This window comes from Aristolochia californica, unplaced genomic scaffold (genome assembly GCF_029961685.1).
Source record: "Aristolochia californica isolate CCGP_79_NKW_82.1479 unplaced genomic scaffold, dmAriCali1.0.hap1 SCAF_5, whole genome shotgun sequence".
Taxonomy (NCBI): Eukaryota; Viridiplantae; Streptophyta; class Magnoliopsida; order Piperales; family Aristolochiaceae; genus Aristolochia; species Aristolochia californica.
Genome location: NW_027182214.1, coordinates 455,338 through 473,250, shown reverse-complemented (window position 1 = coordinate 473,250; position 17,913 = coordinate 455,338). Strand labels below are relative to the sequence as shown.

At 36.8% G+C, this 17,913-nt stretch overlaps 2 protein-coding genes and 1 long non-coding RNA gene across 3 annotated transcripts; 2 read left to right on the top strand and 1 right to left on the bottom strand.

The window, feature by feature from the left end:
• Positions 1–548: 548 nt before the first annotated feature.
• On the bottom strand, positions 549–1,055 carry LOC137965498 (uncharacterized). The gene is made up of 3 exons (XR_011116083.1): positions 1,035–1,055; positions 824–927; positions 549–588 (listed from the first exon to the last, which is right to left on the bottom strand). It is a non-coding gene; the product is annotated as an uncharacterized lncRNA (long non-coding RNA).
• A 4,560-nt stretch (positions 1,056–5,615) lies between these two features.
• LOC137966130 (protein-tyrosine-phosphatase IBR5-like) lies at positions 5,616–11,720 on the top strand. Its single transcript, XM_068812649.1, has 5 exons — positions 5,616–6,211; positions 8,417–8,516; positions 9,939–9,996; positions 10,077–10,183; positions 11,053–11,720. The coding sequence occupies exons 1-5, from the start codon at positions 5,975–5,977 to the stop codon at positions 11,355–11,357; spliced, it is 807 nt and encodes a 268-aa protein (XP_068668750.1). The 5' UTR covers positions 5,616–5,974; the 3' UTR covers positions 11,358–11,720.
• A 4,051-nt stretch (positions 11,721–15,771) lies between these two features.
• Positions 15,772–17,662, top strand: LOC137966262 (uncharacterized). Its single transcript, XM_068812834.1, has 2 exons — positions 15,772–16,219; positions 17,160–17,662. Exons 1-2 carry the CDS (start codon positions 15,772–15,774, stop codon positions 17,660–17,662), a joined length of 951 nt encoding a protein of 316 aa, XP_068668935.1.
• Positions 17,663–17,913: the final 251 nt, after the last annotated feature.

The window sequence follows — 17,913 nt, the reverse complement described above, 5'->3', positions numbered from 1 at the left end:
AAAAAGAGAAGAAGAAAGTCAGCAAGAGAAAGGGTGAGAGAGGTAGAGCAGTCCAAGAGATCAAAGCTGTTGACCTCTTTCCCTTTCTATGTCACTCCCAAAGTGAATTATAGGATAAAATTACTAGAATACCCCCACTTTATAACATAAAAAATAAAAATAAAAATCAACAGAATCAGACTGCCTTTATGTAACTTTCAACAAAAAGAAATGTTCAAAAATAAAATATCTACCTTCTGAGTTGTTTCGGTGAATGAACTGGGGTTTCTGTTCCTATTTTACCTAGACCTGCAAGAGTTTGGTGAGTGGCAAGATACTTTTTGATAAAGCATATTGGTAGTAAACATAATGTAGGTTTGCTTGAAGAACAAACAGATAGTGGGTCTTTTGCATTTCAAAGTTTCATTCCCCATCATCCAAAAGTGATGAATCCAGTGATCATTATGAATCATAAAACATCAACTGCTCACAAATTCTTCAAACAACCCCCACCTTCCACTGAAAATGCAACATGTGCCTCTTGTGTTGATCTTCCTTCTGAAGGGCCGTGAAATTCATCATCACCAATCAAATCAAAAACAGATAATGCTGCCTTGCAGAGAGTGGAAAGAAGGAGATTTATTATATTCGATACAATTTCAATGTAAACATGCTACATAATAAAAGATTCAATAACCAAATATTCTAAAAGAATACGCACCGATTGCCAAGAAAGTAGACAAGGCCAAAGCAAACAGTGGATTTTGGATCATTTCATGCCTCTAAAAGCTCTATGTATGTAATGGAAAAAAGTAGAATGATAATGAGAGAGTCTGGTACTTACGCTTGTCAGTTGAAACATTTTTTTTATCCGCCTTATCATTATTTATATTGGATGACTTTTTATGAGTAGATGGTTCATTGTCAGGATGAGTGGCACCAACAAACCTGTCATAATACAGAATCATAGACACGAGTATAAACATATCTGCATTTCTTATATATGTATATAGACAGCAGGAGACAGGGAGAGGGAGACAGTAGTTAGTACTCACTTCTTTGGGGATACAATCTCCACTCTGTTGCATATGGAACTTTGTTCTGCTCCAGACAGAGGATAGCCACATGAATGCTTAAACTTGACTTTCTATGAAATTGTCAATATTCTAAAAAAAAACAAAAGTGACTTACTTCATAAAATAAATGGTTGTACAATCGGTTTTTCCTTTTACAATAGTAATTAATCACTAATATTGACTATTACATTTTGTATAGGCTTTTATTATTTACTGAAATAGAAGAAAATGCAGTTCAACAGTGAGCATTGGCCTGTTGCCTTTTCCTTTGAGCACCAAAGGGAAGAGGAAAGTCAAATACAAAACGCATTACCAACAAATTCACAAACAAACATACAGGCAACGTCATGGAAAACAAACACTATCAAATAGTATGATTGTTCCTGCTACATCAGTTGGCATGATGTAAGCATTTCAAGAGTCGTCCATACAAAATTAATATCCAAATTAAATTGGTGACACATTCAAATATTCTTTCCTATTATACAAGTTTAATCATCTCTATATACAAACAAGACATACAGATACTCACAATCCTCCTATCAAACTCCACCCAAAATGAACTATTCATGATGAGTACAGCATCTAGCAAAGTTGACCCCCAGATACATTACATGTCATATAACCATTATGCAAATATCTCACGTACGTCCACATAAGATATTATTTTATATGAGGGATTGGCTCAGACAGTCTCAAAATTAAGACGATTTGATCAGCAAAAAGCCTCACTACAGCTAGAAGACCATCAGGCACCTAGACTTCTCCTAAAGCACTGTCTTTTTTTTTTATCTTTCTAAAAAAAAAAGCACTGAATTTTTTACGTGTGTAACTTAAATTGAAAAGGACAGTTAAACTAGTAGAAAACAAATGCAAAAAATTGTTAAAATGATTCTAAAATGACAAAGTAATTACCATTTGTCATATCTTTGTATCGGCACTCCTGGGTGAGTGTGGCTAAGTTTGCCAGACTAGCAATATCTAATGATGGACGATCTCCACAATATTGTGTTTGTTTATGCTTTTCATCATCATAGCACTCTAGGTTTAAAGCCAATTGGCGTCGTTTTCTTTGCTCAAAGTACTGCTTTTGCCTTGGTAGTCACATAATTGGGTTAGGATGATAGAATCACCACATTTGAAAAAATTAATTTACTTGCACCAGGTACCTGTTTTGTGTAGACCTTCTTGTCTGTGGTCCTCCACCGTTGTCAAGGGAATCATGGAACATGTCAGCAGAAATATACCTCATGCTCTAATAGTAAAACTACTCGTCCCATTAAGAAAGAGGGAAAATAACAGAATCTAAAATCAGAAACACAGCAGACTAAATTTTAAAATGCGACTATGATATTTGGAGTCTATAATTTACAACCACACTTCCAAAACTACTTTTTTCTGTCCAGACTCCAGCTATGAATAAATTTCATTGGATTCTATAACCAAAAACGAGAATATTGACTGCTTTTAAACTCCTTTCAAGAAGAGCCCATTTTTCTCTGCCACATGATTTTCTCTTCCTTGTTATCCTATCGTTCTTCATCCTAGTCTGAGCGGACAGCATTTAAGACAGTTCTTCTCGTTATCTCTTATTCATACTATCTCATCAATAGTTACGATAGAAGAAAAAACAACAAGACGTTTTACCAAATCCACCGCAAATGATTGCCAGGAATTCATTCGCATTTCGGAAAAAGAGTCACATATTTGCCATTTTCCAAACAGAGTCCGTACAATATAAATAAATGCAGGTACATTTCGTTGCATACTGAAGCCCTCGCTTCCTCGGGCCAATCATTGAAGCCTTTACAGCCAATAATACATCATTTTTTACGTAAACTCCTTATTAGCACATCAAGATAGGAAAAAGGAATGCAATGTGACGTACAGTTGTCACCTTTCGCCTAGATCCTCCCATCCACTGCAACATCGCGCCGCTCACTGAACACCTTGAATTAAATAGCAAATATACATATATAATATAACAATCTGTTTACATCCGTTCAATAAAACTTATATAAGAGACTGAAACGCAACTGCTTTTAATCCATTTGTATCCGATACCGACAATAAGACAACAAAGAAAACAGTAAGATTCAATACTCAAACAAACAAGCAAACAAAAAATTTCAATCATACCCGGTCACGATCTCCAAGGCGTTCCAAAGATCAACGCCGATCTTTATGCTTACTATCCAATGCACATGGCAACGCCAAAAATTAACGCATTATAATTTTTGCAATGAAATGCAAACCTGAAGGCAGATCTTCAGTCATGCACAACGCCGGAAGATCACTGATTCTACAAACTAAACTGCTGGAAATCATGGATGTACAGAACAACATTCAGAGCGCCAGCGCTTCGTCATTCCGTTCGAAATGCAACGAGAGGGAATTCACGTAGGAAGGAAATAGCGGTTCGCGGGAAAGGGAGTTTTATAGCGGCAGTTTTCATTTTAAGGAATCCAGACGCGACCGCGGTTCTAAATAGTCGATTTTCGAATGTACAGGAACCGAACTAGAACCGCTTCTACAGTTCCGCTTGGTTCACAAGAACAAGAACAGAACCGAAGAAAACTACTTGACACTTCAAATCTTTGGAAAAGAGTAATGATGTAACCCATAAAAATGATAATTATCTTAAATTTTATATTTTACCTTCAATTTTATATTATTTAAATCTACTTATTTTTTAAGACTTTATTTCAATTAAAGTAATTTTTTTTTTGTAAAATCCCTTGCATGGTGCAAGTCAATTGAGACACTTGTCGATAATTTTTTAATAATATTATTTTTTTAATTTAAGTTTAATTATTATGTATTGTAATTTATATTTTTATATAGATAATTTTACCCTAATTATCAAATAGATACCATGTTTATATAAAAACTAGGAGAAATATCTCCAACAACGGGAATTCTTCTGTTCTTTGGATCGAATTCATTTTTACACTTCTCTCTCTCTTTTCCACTTTTTTTTTCCTTTCTTTCAAGAGCTAGAGTTTCTCTCTTATCTCCTTCCCTCGATATTATTTTGTGTTTATGTGTTAGCCCTATAAATCAACAAAACAAAAAAAAATTACAGCAACTTGTAGCTTAATAGTTGATAGTTTGAATTGTGCAAGCAAAATTTGAGAGTCTTAAATATCTTCGAGGTCAAAAGAAATTGTAGATATATAATATCGTTAATAAAAAAATACTTACTAAGAAAAAAAGGGAAATTGACAGGGTGTTTGATTTTTCTCTACCCTTCTCAACTCCACCCATTACCAAATGACTACAAAAATATGATTACATAGCGACCAACACAACTTACAAAGTCTTCAATTGCAATGTCTGGCCTCTTGTTATATTATTAATTATATGACAAATAGGCAAGGTAATATATGTTAAGCCAGCTAGCCATTGGACAATATGGTATGGTTGCCCACATGTGACATATCTTTAGGTTACACCTAATGTGCATATATGGTTATCCTTAGTTTATATTTATTAGAAATACATTGTTTAATTTTATCGAATGTGAAATCGAATACCCAAGTATCCGCATATCGGGTGTTACATTGACATCATCATTAAACTAATTATTATTTTTCAATTATTAGGCTAGTGCCCAAGTATTTATATTATTTACCCTATTCATTTTGGATGGAGCACAATATTTTTCTATTTATTTATTTTTATTTGAAAAAAGTTTTTAATCGACTCAATCTCTCTCCTTGTCATCTTCCATTTCTAGGAGTTGAATAAGACATGAAAGATCTTCCTTGTGATAAAAAAAAAAAATGGTTTTGAGTTCATCTCTCATCATGTGAGTCCTACCATGAAGAGGCTCACAAGATGCTATGTCTACCAAGATAATACAAGATTTGGCAAATTGTGATTAAGATTTGGTAATCCAACTTAAACTCGACTCGAGTTATAAATAGGTTGAAGGCGGGTTTATTCACTTGAGCTAATTAATAATCGAGTTGGATTTGGGTTTGACTAAAAAAACCATCTTCTTCTAATTTAATCACTTGAAGTAGTAAAAATCAAACAAAATCGGTTTGGCTTAATACAGTTAAACTAGATCAAACTATCTTGTTCTTAATTTTCTACTACTTAAAATGACACATGAACTAAGTTTTTTTTATTTTTCCTTCAATTTACGTATTTAATCATTTTTTAAATATTTTAAAGTTATTTTTTAAGATTTAAAGTGGTTTAATGGGAACTTGACCCAAACCCAAACCCAAAGGGTTTAGGTGTTGGTTTATAATTTACACCTATTCAATAAATGGTCGGAATTGAATCAACCTATTTACGAATAAGTTTAGATTGATCCGACTTAAACCTGACCGTGGGCCAACATTAGGGTTATGTACATTATATATAATAGATTGGATCATATGACGTTCGATATTTCTTGGGCAGTTTGTGGGCCAATGTAGTCGGTGTGTGGGCAACTTTATCTTTTCACGATTAGGTCCAGTGGGCTGGGCCCAAACTTCATTTTCTTCAATAGAAATCAGATAAGAAGGCTTATGCTTTACGCAACGCAACTTGCAATTTGCATTTCTTCCAACGAAATATTTTGTCTGTTATTTCACAGGCAAAAATCTTAAAGGACGAATATATCCCTATCTCGACTGTTTTCTCCTCCGCGTCTTCGAATTCAGACCTCCTCACGTCCAAGCGAACTAAAAAATTCTGGATTTCTTGTACGAATCCTCAGATTTCGGAAAAATTGAAAGATTGTGTTCCATTTTCTTTATGCTCGTTTGAGTCGGGGTGTGAATCTGTTGTTAGGTTTTTGGGGGGATGGTTTATCGTAAGGTTCTCTGTTTTTTCAATGCATGACCGTGTGTTTCGATCTGGGCATTGGTAATTTCGATTTGGATTCGGGTTTTCCAGCTGGGTTTTGATTGTTTTTAGTCATGAGGAAGAGGGAGCGAGAGAACCCTTGTGGGGTTTGTGGGCATTATCACAAGTACGAAGAAGGGGAGGTTTGTGGGATCTGTGGGCATCGGGTCCCTGCTTCTTTTGAGAAACTGGGGCCTCCGAGCAGCGCTTTCCCGTCCGAGATATTGCCTGATTTTCTTTACCTGGGGAGCTATGACAACGCATCTCGTGCCGAGCTGTTGAAGACGCAAGGAATTTCCAGGGTTCTTAATGTAAGTCCTGATTGTCACTTTTTGAATTATTGGAGTTGGGATTGTTTTTGATTTCTCAAATAACCTGCTTTCTTTTGTTCATAAGTTTGTCCGCCACGGCATTCTTCTCCGAAACGGAGCTTATCACCTTTAGTATTTAGAATTTCGAACGCCCTTATATTGAAAATTTTTGGTTCAGGAATTATTGTGATCCTTGGGTGATAAATCGCCTGTTGAATGCGGGAAAACTTGGTGAAGGTCCTTCTGAGTTGTAGTCATTCATTGCTTCTGTAATTTCCGGATTAGTGGCTTGTAGATATTCGTGTTTAGCACTTTAACCCGCGTTCATAGGCTGTTGGAGAACTCTCTGCAAATTCTGTTATACTTACTACCAACCTTACAACTGCTTTATCCTGGTTTTGCTAACGTTCGATTTATCTGTGTATTTTATTTTTACTAAACTTTATCAGACATCATGCTACATATTATTACTAGATGCTTGATAAACATATGTTTTCAGCTACAAATATACCCTAAATCTAGAAGTTCAATACGCCAAAGGCCAACCACACTGGTCCATTTAATTCTATCACTTAATGCAGCAAAGCATGCAGAAAACTCATCTATAGATAATGTGATAATAAATATATTGTATGTTATCTTTGAACAGAAGGAAAATTTGAAGATGCAATTTACTGCGACATCTAAGAAACTGGTAACGATTTTCCTGGCTTAAAGGGTGATGAGACAAGGTTTTGCAGCACATTTCAAACAATAAATCAGTAAAATTATCCCGTCTCTTTTGGTCAACAAGGGTCAAAAGTGGCAAATTTCTTTTTCTTCTTGAGCATATGCCTTTGTAACGTCGATTCCTTCATGTTAGAATACTATTTAATGAATCACCTTTTTGTGTGATTTCAAAAGCCTAGGAAGAAATTCTACCCACTTGTTCAAATTGGAGCACTAGGTGGATTTGCTGCTTCTCTAGTCAAGTCATTTTTTAATGTGTCTAGTTCTTCCCTGTTTATCAATTAAAGGTGGCTTTTGGAGAAGAACAGACTCCACTTTCTCTTGCCCTAAGGTTTCGCCCCATTATTACAAATACTCTCTCTTTCTAAACAGAACACTCAATTTATGTAACTTATATAAGAAACGTACAAGCAACTAATTCAAAAGCAAAGACCAATTGGTAGTGACTCTAAGTTTAGTACTGCCTCAAGCTTTCAATCTAAGAACTAGTTCATCTGCTTAGGACTACTTAATTCTATGTTATTCTTTATAGTTGCTATTGAAAAACTTGATTGCTCTTGAACTTATGTAAGTTATGTTCTTGTGGCATAAGTTATAATTGTGGCTGTTAAAACAAGTATTCATCATGGTCATGAATGTTGACACAATGACCACATGGGGGTTTTCTAGTGTGAGGCTTTAGGTTCAAGTCATACCAGGGGGAAATGGGTGTGTGTGCATGTAATGAATATTAAAAAAAAAAAGGCAAAATTTAGGGAGGATGAGTGTGGCAGAAAGAAGAATGTTGAGTTAGTTTGGCAATACTAGGATTATAAAACTTGAAGCGAATATAGTAGATGCCATTTAGGAATGTCACCAACAGACAAGAAAATAAGAGAAGAGCTGTTTGATGTGTCTAAAATGCTCAATGTCTATGTACTGGTTTGATGAGAAAAGGTTTTTATGGATATTATTGGGTGGACCAATTCAAAACAGAAAAAGGCTGAAAATGACATGGATTGAAATTGTAAATGAAACTTTAGTGAAAAAAAACATAATCATTTCATATTATTGATATTTATCCTGTATTGTGGACTGGTCCTTTGGCTGAAAGGCCACATCAAGAGAAGGGGAGTGTTATAGTGGTTGGTCTTGGGTTCAAGTCCCACAATGAGAAAGGGGTGTAGTGTGCGTGTGTAATCAACTTTAAAAAAAAAAAAAACCTTTATTCATGTATGCCTCCTTACCTAATTAATTGGTATTCCATTTGTCTTTGCTCAAGGAGCGTATCTTCTCCATTTTCTTTTTCTTAACATTCGTCATTATTATTTATATTATTCTCAAATAAATTCATTATTGTTATATTCATTATCATTTGGGTGGTTGACCTTTGCCTATTTCGTTCGTTTACAACCTTTTTGGTGGTTATGTACTCGATTTTTCAATAAGATAACATTACTTGATTCACTCGTCTGTGTTTGATCTGTATGTTTGCAGACGGTACCTGCTTGTCAGAATCTATACAAGAACTCTTTCACATATCATTGCCTCCAAGATGAGAAAGTGTTGCAATTTGATGATGCTACCAACTTTTTAGGTATGTATTTTCATACTTTATGTATCATAATTCATACTAGTGCTTTTTTAACCATAATAAAAATATGAGAGGTATAGCTTATTAATTTCTTAGTCTCTGTTATTTTCATTTGTTTGCTGCTTCCTTGATTTTTTGTTTGAAGTGTGGCTTCCCCCTGTTTAAGTCTGTCGATGTTTTAACAAGCTTCCACCTTTCAAAGAAAAAAAATTAAGGCTCAGTGATTGCTTTGAGGTGGAGTGGGGTTGGAATTCCTTTTTCTTTCTTTTGATTTTGGGTTTCTTAGCACTAAGATTCATGGCTGTTGGTCTCTAGCATGACTAACAGTCTCTTGAGAGTAAGAGGAGGTGACCCTCTAATTAGGCTCCCCCTCCTTAGTCTGTATTTTCCTTGCCTTCAGGCTTTGGATTAAAAATCTCCTTTCTCAAAAAAAAAAAAAAAAAAGATTTCGGGTTTGCTGGTTTAGGTTGAATGACTATATTTTCAAGCTGCTACAGCTATAATTCTTTATTGTTTTAAGCTCTTGTTTCTTATCAAATACAGAGCCCTGATGCAATTTAGAAAGTATTCGATATATTATTTTGCATTTTACCATTTTTTTAGTTTTATAATATTCTAGGGTATTTTTTCTTATATTAGTCTGGACAATGTTTATCCCATTCCATTAACATTTTTTAGAAGTCTGCGTGATGTATAAAAATGGAAAAAATGTTGTTTGACTCGAAATTGGATATGGAATGTATAATTTTGTATTACAATGAGTGAATTTATAGCATACTTTAAAATATCAATTTCCTTGGCTGAAACACCTAAATCATCTTGGACAGAGTGAAAAACCGATTAAGATATGTAAAAAGCATTTAAGAAATGAGTTTTCTTATAGCTAGTCCAGTAACATAAATTCAGCAAAAAACTCGTACATTCAAAAAGGTTGGCCAAGTCTTTCAAATTGTCCAATCACCTTCTTGATGCTTGTGATCTACTTTTTCTGCTTTGAACTCACATGTCAAAGATTGCCAACTCATCTTTATATATTTTTTTAATTTATAAGTATCTTCCTTTTTTTTCCTTTGTCATGTGATGTCAGGGATATCTTACGATGATTTGCTTTGAACTTTGTCTCATTAAGTGTTTGTTAAATCTATAATTTTTGGCATATTAAAGTATCACTTCAAGAAATAAGTGAAATGCTAAAGCTGGTTGTGAGATAATTATTTTATTCTTTAGTGTTGTGCAAACTTCAAAGAAGTGATAAAATAGGATTTTTTAATCATTCATATAATTTTAAAAGGTAAATCTATAAAGCTCTGAGGAAGCAAAAAAAAAAAAAAGCAAATGATAAGAATTTTCTCCAGTTATTTTCAGAGGAAGCAAAAAAAGAAAAAAAGGGGGATAAAAACCATTTGCTCTTTTTCTTTTATGTAGAGCAATCGGAGAGGGACAAGGCACGTGTTCTGGTTCACTGCATGTGGGGTAAAAATAGGTCAGTTTTTCTTGGTCTTCTCCTCTCTAGTTAAGGTCTGTTTTGTGAACTTCATAATATGTTTATGCAAAATTTAATAGGTCAGCAGCTATCATAATGGCATATCTAATGAAACGGAAAGGGTGGAGACTTGCGCAGAGCTACCAATGGGTGAAAGATCGCAGGCCATCTGTAGAACTGTCTGAAGGTCAGTTCATTCCACTAATGCCGCAGTTTTGTTTCGCTTGGTGTATAAACTGTATAACTTGTTTTCTGATAGTAACTGTAGGCAATAGTTTACTATGACCTAGTCTCTGGTTAAAATATTCGAAAAAGAGAATATTATAGCAGTTCTGGCCTTGGACTGTGGCCTTCTTGCAATTTTTGTAATTTTGAGTTTGTCTAGTTTTCTTTATTTTCTACCATGGTTAGTAGATTCTTATCATAAAAAAGAACATACAAACAATTTATTGTGTGTAACCCCATAAAAACTCAAGACAGTCTAGCTCAAGTAAAATTTTAACTTGTATTAATATCTAAAACTGTGGAAGAATCTGCAAAGCTTACTGTTAGTTTACGTGTGTCACCTGTGATGGATGGTAACAGCCGAGCCCCATTTTGTTTGGAATTTATCCTGAAGCTGGATTTTGCCAGCTCTTTGAGATTGGGATTTGTTAGATTAAAAGTAGATCCTATGCTTTAATTCTTTTTCCTGAGTTAGTGCAATTTTATACTTATTCCCATGAATTTCATCAATAAGATCTTGAAAAATATTAGGTTTTTGGCATACAAATCAACTTAACCTGAAAATAGTAGTTAAACTGAAAGTTGTAGAGAATTGTTTACCTGATCTCACTGATGGGTGAACTGGGATAAAACCAGAAAATCTTAGCCTCTGAGGTATTTTCCCAACTCACTAATCCAATTCTTGATTTAACAATCTTATTTAATAAAACGTGCTTCTGTATACTTTTCCCAAAATAAGAGTGCTCTTCTGTGTATTTTTCTTTTCATTAAATTCTTTGTGTTCCACTGTTTCTGATGAAACTGACAATCCTTTTTTGTGCATTCATCTAGCTGTCCATCAGCAGCTGCAGGAGTACGAGCAGAAAATATTTGGACCAAATAATTTAGGGCCAGCCGCACCTTTTGCTTTGTCCAGCACTCCATTATTTGGGTTTGGGTTCCCAAAAGTGGAAAACGCAGTACCTGCTCCAGTCTTTGATTGCCCTCCAGCACCATCCATCTTTGATCGTGCATCTCCGAACATCTCGCCGCATGAGTTCACTTTTGGGGCAGTCAAGAACGACTTGAAAGGATTCTCCAAGGGCCCTTTTGGTGACCCTCCTAATACGACTGACACTCCAATGGACAGCTCCTAAAGTTGTTCCTTTGTCTCTGCATTTGCAGGATAGCTGATCGAGATTTGGCAGTCGCACACTTTGTTGTATGTTCTATCAGAAAGTAAGGGTGTCAAAGTGTGAGATGCTTGGAGGGTGCCCCCTACCCGGAGAAGTGGGTCCCTTTCCTTTTCATTTGTTGCAGGCAAGAGTCTTTTCTTTTCTGAAGTGTAACTCTCATTCATGTCTCTAATAATAACTTGATTTCATGAGCATGGTAGGAGAGTGGCTGTAACCTCCATCCTGTCCTTCACTCTCGGTTTATGATGCCCTAATTATGTAAATATAAGTTATTTAACCTTGATATTGATGCGGCTTAGTAAATCCTTTGTAGGTCTCTTTTTATGTATTAAACTTTCAAGTTTTCTTGCTTGTCTATGTTTCTCAGAATTAGGGATGGGGCTCCCTCTCTTTGAGGCAGGGGTGGGTCACCTCTTCTCTCCTTCCTTTCTACACCCTGCCACTACTCAATTCACCCCCCTTCTTGGTTGATTTCTTCTATTGTGTGAGGTTTAGCCTGTGTTAGTTATTTGAAGGTTAGTCTCAGCATATATGAGGGAAGGCTTGGAAGCATGAAAGTGAAAATTTCTCTTATTCCATCACTCTAGCTTCACTAGAGTTCCAATAGACTAATTAGGTTGCCAATGCATAGCAAATATTGCTTTTCTTCTAATTATCTCTTGGATTATCGCATTTTTCCACTCAAAACAAGTGTTTTATGTGATTGGTTTCATCCAAGGGTGGTCGTATTGTCGATATATAACATGTAATATTTGATCCATCTTAAATTTGGCGAGCCTAATCGGGTGTTACTACCCGTGTAATGATTGTTAAGAAGGGAGAGAGTGTTGAGAGCTTGTGCAAGAAGGAGAAGGGAGAGGGCACCAAGAGTAGAGTGAGTCCGAGAGGGAGAGGGTGCCGGGAGCAAGAGTCGAAAGAAAATTTCATGACCTGACGAGCTCAAGTAGATCAAATAGGATTTCGATGGGAATCCTGATTCACCCACTTTACTCTTTGGGTGAGTTCAAGTGGATAATCCCGTTTATCCACTTGAAGTAGTACCTGGTGAGTACACTAACGCATCCGGGTTAAATGACAGTGTAACCACTTTCACTTGAGCCAGAGGTGCACTAACACCCCCAATGTGTAACATCTATTGCAATTTGGATTTTAAGCCGTGTCCAAAAGGTTGCACCCACCCTTGCTCCTATCCTTCAATTTAGATGGGGCAGCAAATTATGGTAGCTCCTATTATTGGTATGTAACACATGTTTACTAGGAAGGAAGAGAGAAATCTCTACCATCTATATTAGGGGTGGGCACGGATCAAGTCGGGGTTGGGTTTACCAAACCGAACCTGATCTCCGACCACGAAACTCGAATCGAAAAAAAAAAAATATTCAAATCGTCAAACCTGATTCCGGCCAATTCTTGTAACCCCAACCCTAATTTATTTATTAGAATATTTTATTTAATAAAGCTTCACTTAGATGCATGCATATATAAGTATAAAGTCAATAATAGAAATTTGGATGTAGTGGAATGAACAAGCCAATTTAAGTGAGTTTTTTTTATTATTATCAGGAGCCACCATAATATGCTCCTCTGATTAATTTAGGTATAGTGGCCTTGACTAAGAGTGACCAGTTTCAAAATAGCATTCCTTCCTGTCCTCTTTGCTTTAGGTGGGGTATTAAGTGTTGATAGTGAGTTCAAAAAGCTAGAGGTCGACCAAATGAATCAAGACAATTGATACATCCATGAATGTGGACGCAAAGTTAGGTATTATCCATCATATTGCTTCTTATTTTTTCATTAATAGCATATAATAAAAATATGGAATCAAATACATACATTTTTACACTTGATGCAATATAAAAAATTAAAAATTAAGACATTATATTTAAATCTAATGGTTAATTTAAAGAAATTGTCAGTAACTTTCATCGACTTGGACCGTTTATGCCACAATAAAAAAACAAAAAAACAGGAAAATCATTTTCCCACTGACTAACTTTATTATTGAAAAAAAATTCCCTTATGTTTGTGTCGGTCATGAGAAACACGGGAAAAATTAATTATGGTGTTTGTATTTATACTATAAATAAATAAATTTTATAATTAATAAAAAAATAAGGTTAAAATTTAAAAGGTAAGTGATCAAAAACTACTTCAGTGCTTCTTGGTTTATTTTCCTATAGTTTCCTATCAGAGCAACAAGAGACTCATTTTTCCTTTCTTATTGGTACAAACACACCCTTATTTTGTTTTTTAGGGGGAACAAGTGCGATTTACTTTCGTTAGTGAATATTAAGATTTTATAGATAAAATAAAATAAATTTAAAAAAAGAACTTATATAAAACCATGACAAAAGAAGAAAACCATAGAGGAGATTCAATGAACTAGGATATGAACTTGGACACTTTCCTATCTCCATGTTCATAAAGGCTAATCCTCCAAATAAAATTAAGTCCTTGCTAGTAGAATAAAGGGTCTACATGTACTTAAAAATAACGAAAATTCGAGTAAGGTACGTTGCATCGGTATCAACCACTAAATTTTTGTATACTTGGATAATGTATTTTAATTTACTTAGGTCCATAAACATGTTACACTACATGTATAATGGATGTTACACAATTTTGAGCTTAAAACTACTTGGGGTACGACTCGAGACATTATACTTATATTACAATACCATATAGTACGAATACGCCCACACTATTTTAGATGTCAGGATTCTACATATTTATTCGTTTTATCGTTCTATCTAGTTGTTTCAAAATGGATACAAAATAAAAATATTTACCCATGTAAGGATTTACAAGTTTACCTATATACCGGTTATTAAATAGATCAAATATGAGTAAAAATTATTTCATACCCGACTACCTGAATAAATAAAAGAATGACTAAGTAAATTTAGTTCCTTCCATATATACCTATAAGAAAAAGTCCTTATTGTCAAACACCTAGCTAATACAACTCAATAGACTAGTCTGTTAAGTGCGGAAAACCATCAATGGTGGATGGAACCACCTAGCTCTGACACCCACCGTTCCCGTTCCTCACCGCTTCACCCGGGATTTGAACTCGGAATGTGGTGCCCAACTCTGATACCATGTCAAGAGGTTGACCAATACGACCTAAAAGAATAGTTGTTTATGTGCGAAAAACCAACCTAATCAAGAGAGGTGGACCGGAACCACCTCAGACACCCACCCCTGATGAGATAACTTAATTTAAAGAAATTGGTTAAATATAATTATATATTTGATCATTTTTATAATTTTAAAGCATTTAACCGTTATTACTTCTTTAAATACAATGAAATTCACAATTTCCAAGGGTGAAGAGGAACCCAAAAACAGTTCAACCCAACCGGGCTAACGAGCAAAATCCCGGAGCCGATTCATTGAATCTAGACAAAACATATCAGAGGAACGAACCTGGATGTATTTCCGGCTTCATAAACCGGAACTCCTAGCTTAAAACACCTGAGCTTACGTGGAGTAAATGCTGACATGGATCCTACATGGGCACGATTTGCCTACGTAAGACGCTGGAGACAGCCGCCGTTCACGCGGCCTGCACAACTGGGATATGTGCCACGTGCGTATGGGCGGGTCCCAGCTGAAACCGACGTGTTGGAGCGTTTACTCCGTCCTTTCTCTTTCTCTTCCGTTCTTATCTGGACTATCCGCATTGCGGTCCTGGCGCTGCCTGGCGGGTCGGTAATTGGGCACGTCGTGAATCCGCTTCGGTACTGTTTTTACTGCCAACTTTTATAGTGAGACGCACAAAAAGAAAGGCTTATTGCCCATGAAACATCCCTATGTTACAAATCTGTTAGTGAACTCTAAATGGGTCAATACGCACATCTATCAGTTCAATACACGCTCTATATGAGTTGTACCACCTAGGTCAAATTTTGATATGAATCAATTGTAACAATTAATACACTATCCTCGACACACTCCTTTGTATATCGATTGGGTCATGAACCTTTGTAAGAAAATATAAAAATATTGTTTTATATGATTTAATTAATTTTAATCATTTATACTTAATACCAAAATAATGTGATGAACCTATCTATAGTAATAGATTATTTCTTTGATTGTAGGAGTCTCACGAGCGTCTGACCTTCTTTGTAAGCATGATTTCTAAGAAAGCCAAACTCCGTTTAAGTTAAAAACCATGCTTGTCGGATATCCTCCAGTTGTCCGTATATCAAATATGTCATCTAGTACACGTAGATGCCACCTCAACATCTTCATCACATGACTTCGAGACGGCATCTCCATCCATATCCATCCCCCTCTATTAATACCCCAGCTCCACACATGACAGCAAGCGAGAAAGCAAAGCGACTCGAGCTCTGAACTATCGAACATGGTCATGATTCCGGTCCGGTTCAAGCGCGCGACGGCGCCGTTTGACGAGACGGCGCGCGCGCGGCTGTGCCAGAGCAGCGGCAGCGAGCACTCCGCCGGGAGCAGCTCGCTGGAGCTGGCCGATCTCTTCGGCTCCTTCATCGAGCGAAATGATGGCGGAGATCACCGCGACGGAAGCGAGATGGAAGTTGAAAATTGCCGCGAGGAGGAGGTGGACGAGGCGGAGGAGAGGATGATGAGTAAGAAGAAGAAGCGGAGATCGGAGAAGGTGGTGGAGGGCGATTCCGAGTCCGATACGGAGGAGACGCTTGAGAGGTTGTTCAGGGTCACTGATGCAACGGCGCGGATTTTAGCGGAGACAGAGCGGGCGATGGTGAAGGTTGGGAAGGTGGAGAGGGAGGGGCGGGCGCTGATGGCAGAGCTAAGAGAGCGAGGTTTGGATGCAGGTAAAGATCCGGATTCCGGGCTGATCTCTCTTTCTCTGTTCTGATTTCTGAATGTTGGTCCTGTACAGTCAAATGCGGTTTTGCTTAGCGACAGAACGCATTATCTCGCGTTGCTCCGCGTGGTGGCTCGGCTGCACCGCGAGTCTCCTTGGCAGATGATTAACATCTGCTGCAGGTTTGGAGAAATGGAATGATAGCGTAATGAATCTCGATGGAAAAAAATAAATTTATTAAACCAGCTGCTAGGAAGAATTTCAACTTATGATCGTTTCTGAATCTGATATTACTGGTTACATTTTCAGAAATGGAGTGGTAGATTAATCAGTTTGGATAAAGAAGATTAATTACATGCATCAAAACTGCCGCTAGCAAGTATTTCTACTTATAATCGTTTCTGAATCTGGTTTTTACTGGTTAAATTGTCAAAAATGGGGTGGTATATTAATGAATCTGAATAGAGAAGATTAATTACACGAATTAAACCATCTTCTGGGAAGAAATTCAAATTATAAACGTTTCTGAATCTGGAAAGACCGACACCAGAAGAAAACAGTTTCTTTTGTGTAAAGATAGCTTTCAAAGTCTATCCATCTGTTTGAATATTTTAAATTATTGTATAATATCATTTGAAGTACTTACAAGTTACATCCATGTTTTTATATTCTTATAACTCTAGTTGAAGCATGCAAAATACAAAAATATTTTATGAAAAAATACAGACCTTATTCATTTATGTAACAGCTTATGGCCATCTAAACTTTTACATAAAAACATACTTAAAAATACATAATTCACAGCTATTATATCATATTTTATAATTTTGTTTTATTTTTAAATTGACCTTTTGTTCGGATTATGTGAAATTCAATCTTATCCAACATGGTGAAGAATTTCCATGCAATGTACGTTGATCATAATCTGACTGAATGGATTATTACAGGTATCTGCAAATCGAGGTGGGAGAAGACGTCGCGATACCCCGCCGGCGAGTACGAGTATATCGACGTCGTTGCTGGCGACGACCGTTACGTCGTGGAGACAAACCTCGCCAGCAAGTTCGAAATCGCTCGACCCTCTGGCCGCTACCTCGCCCTCCTCGCCCTCTTCCCTCCCATTTTCGTCGGGAAACCGCCGGCGCTGAAGAGGGTCATCCGGCTGATGTGCGCCGCGGCGAAGGAGTCGCTGAAGAGCAGCGAATTGCACCTCCCGCCGTGGCGGAGGAACGGGTACGTCCAGGCAAAGTGGTTCGGGGCGCATAAGAGGACGACAAACCTTAGTCCGGCGAAGAACTCATTGAGTACCGGCGGGGGTTGTGCAGGAAAGAGGGACGTGGGTTTCACCGCCGCCGTAGTGGCTGTGACCGGGGTTGGGCGCTGCGGAGGAGAAGTGGTGACGAGAGGAGGCGGGAATTTGGCCCTGATGTTCAATCGCATGCATCTTTGATCTGTTATATGGAGTAGAGATTACTTACTTACTCTTTTTGTAAATACGGAGAAGTTTCAGCACTGCCGATTCTTTTCGTGTAAATTTGCTTAAAATTTTCAGAATCAGATTCCTCGAGTGCTTATTTCGTCAGACTTTGCTGGCTACTTCAGCTCGATGGGTTCATAGATTTCTTTAATGGGGTTTTAGAGTTTTTGAGTCTCCACAGTTGCTATGAAGGAGCTTTGAGACAATGCATCACCCTTTTCAGT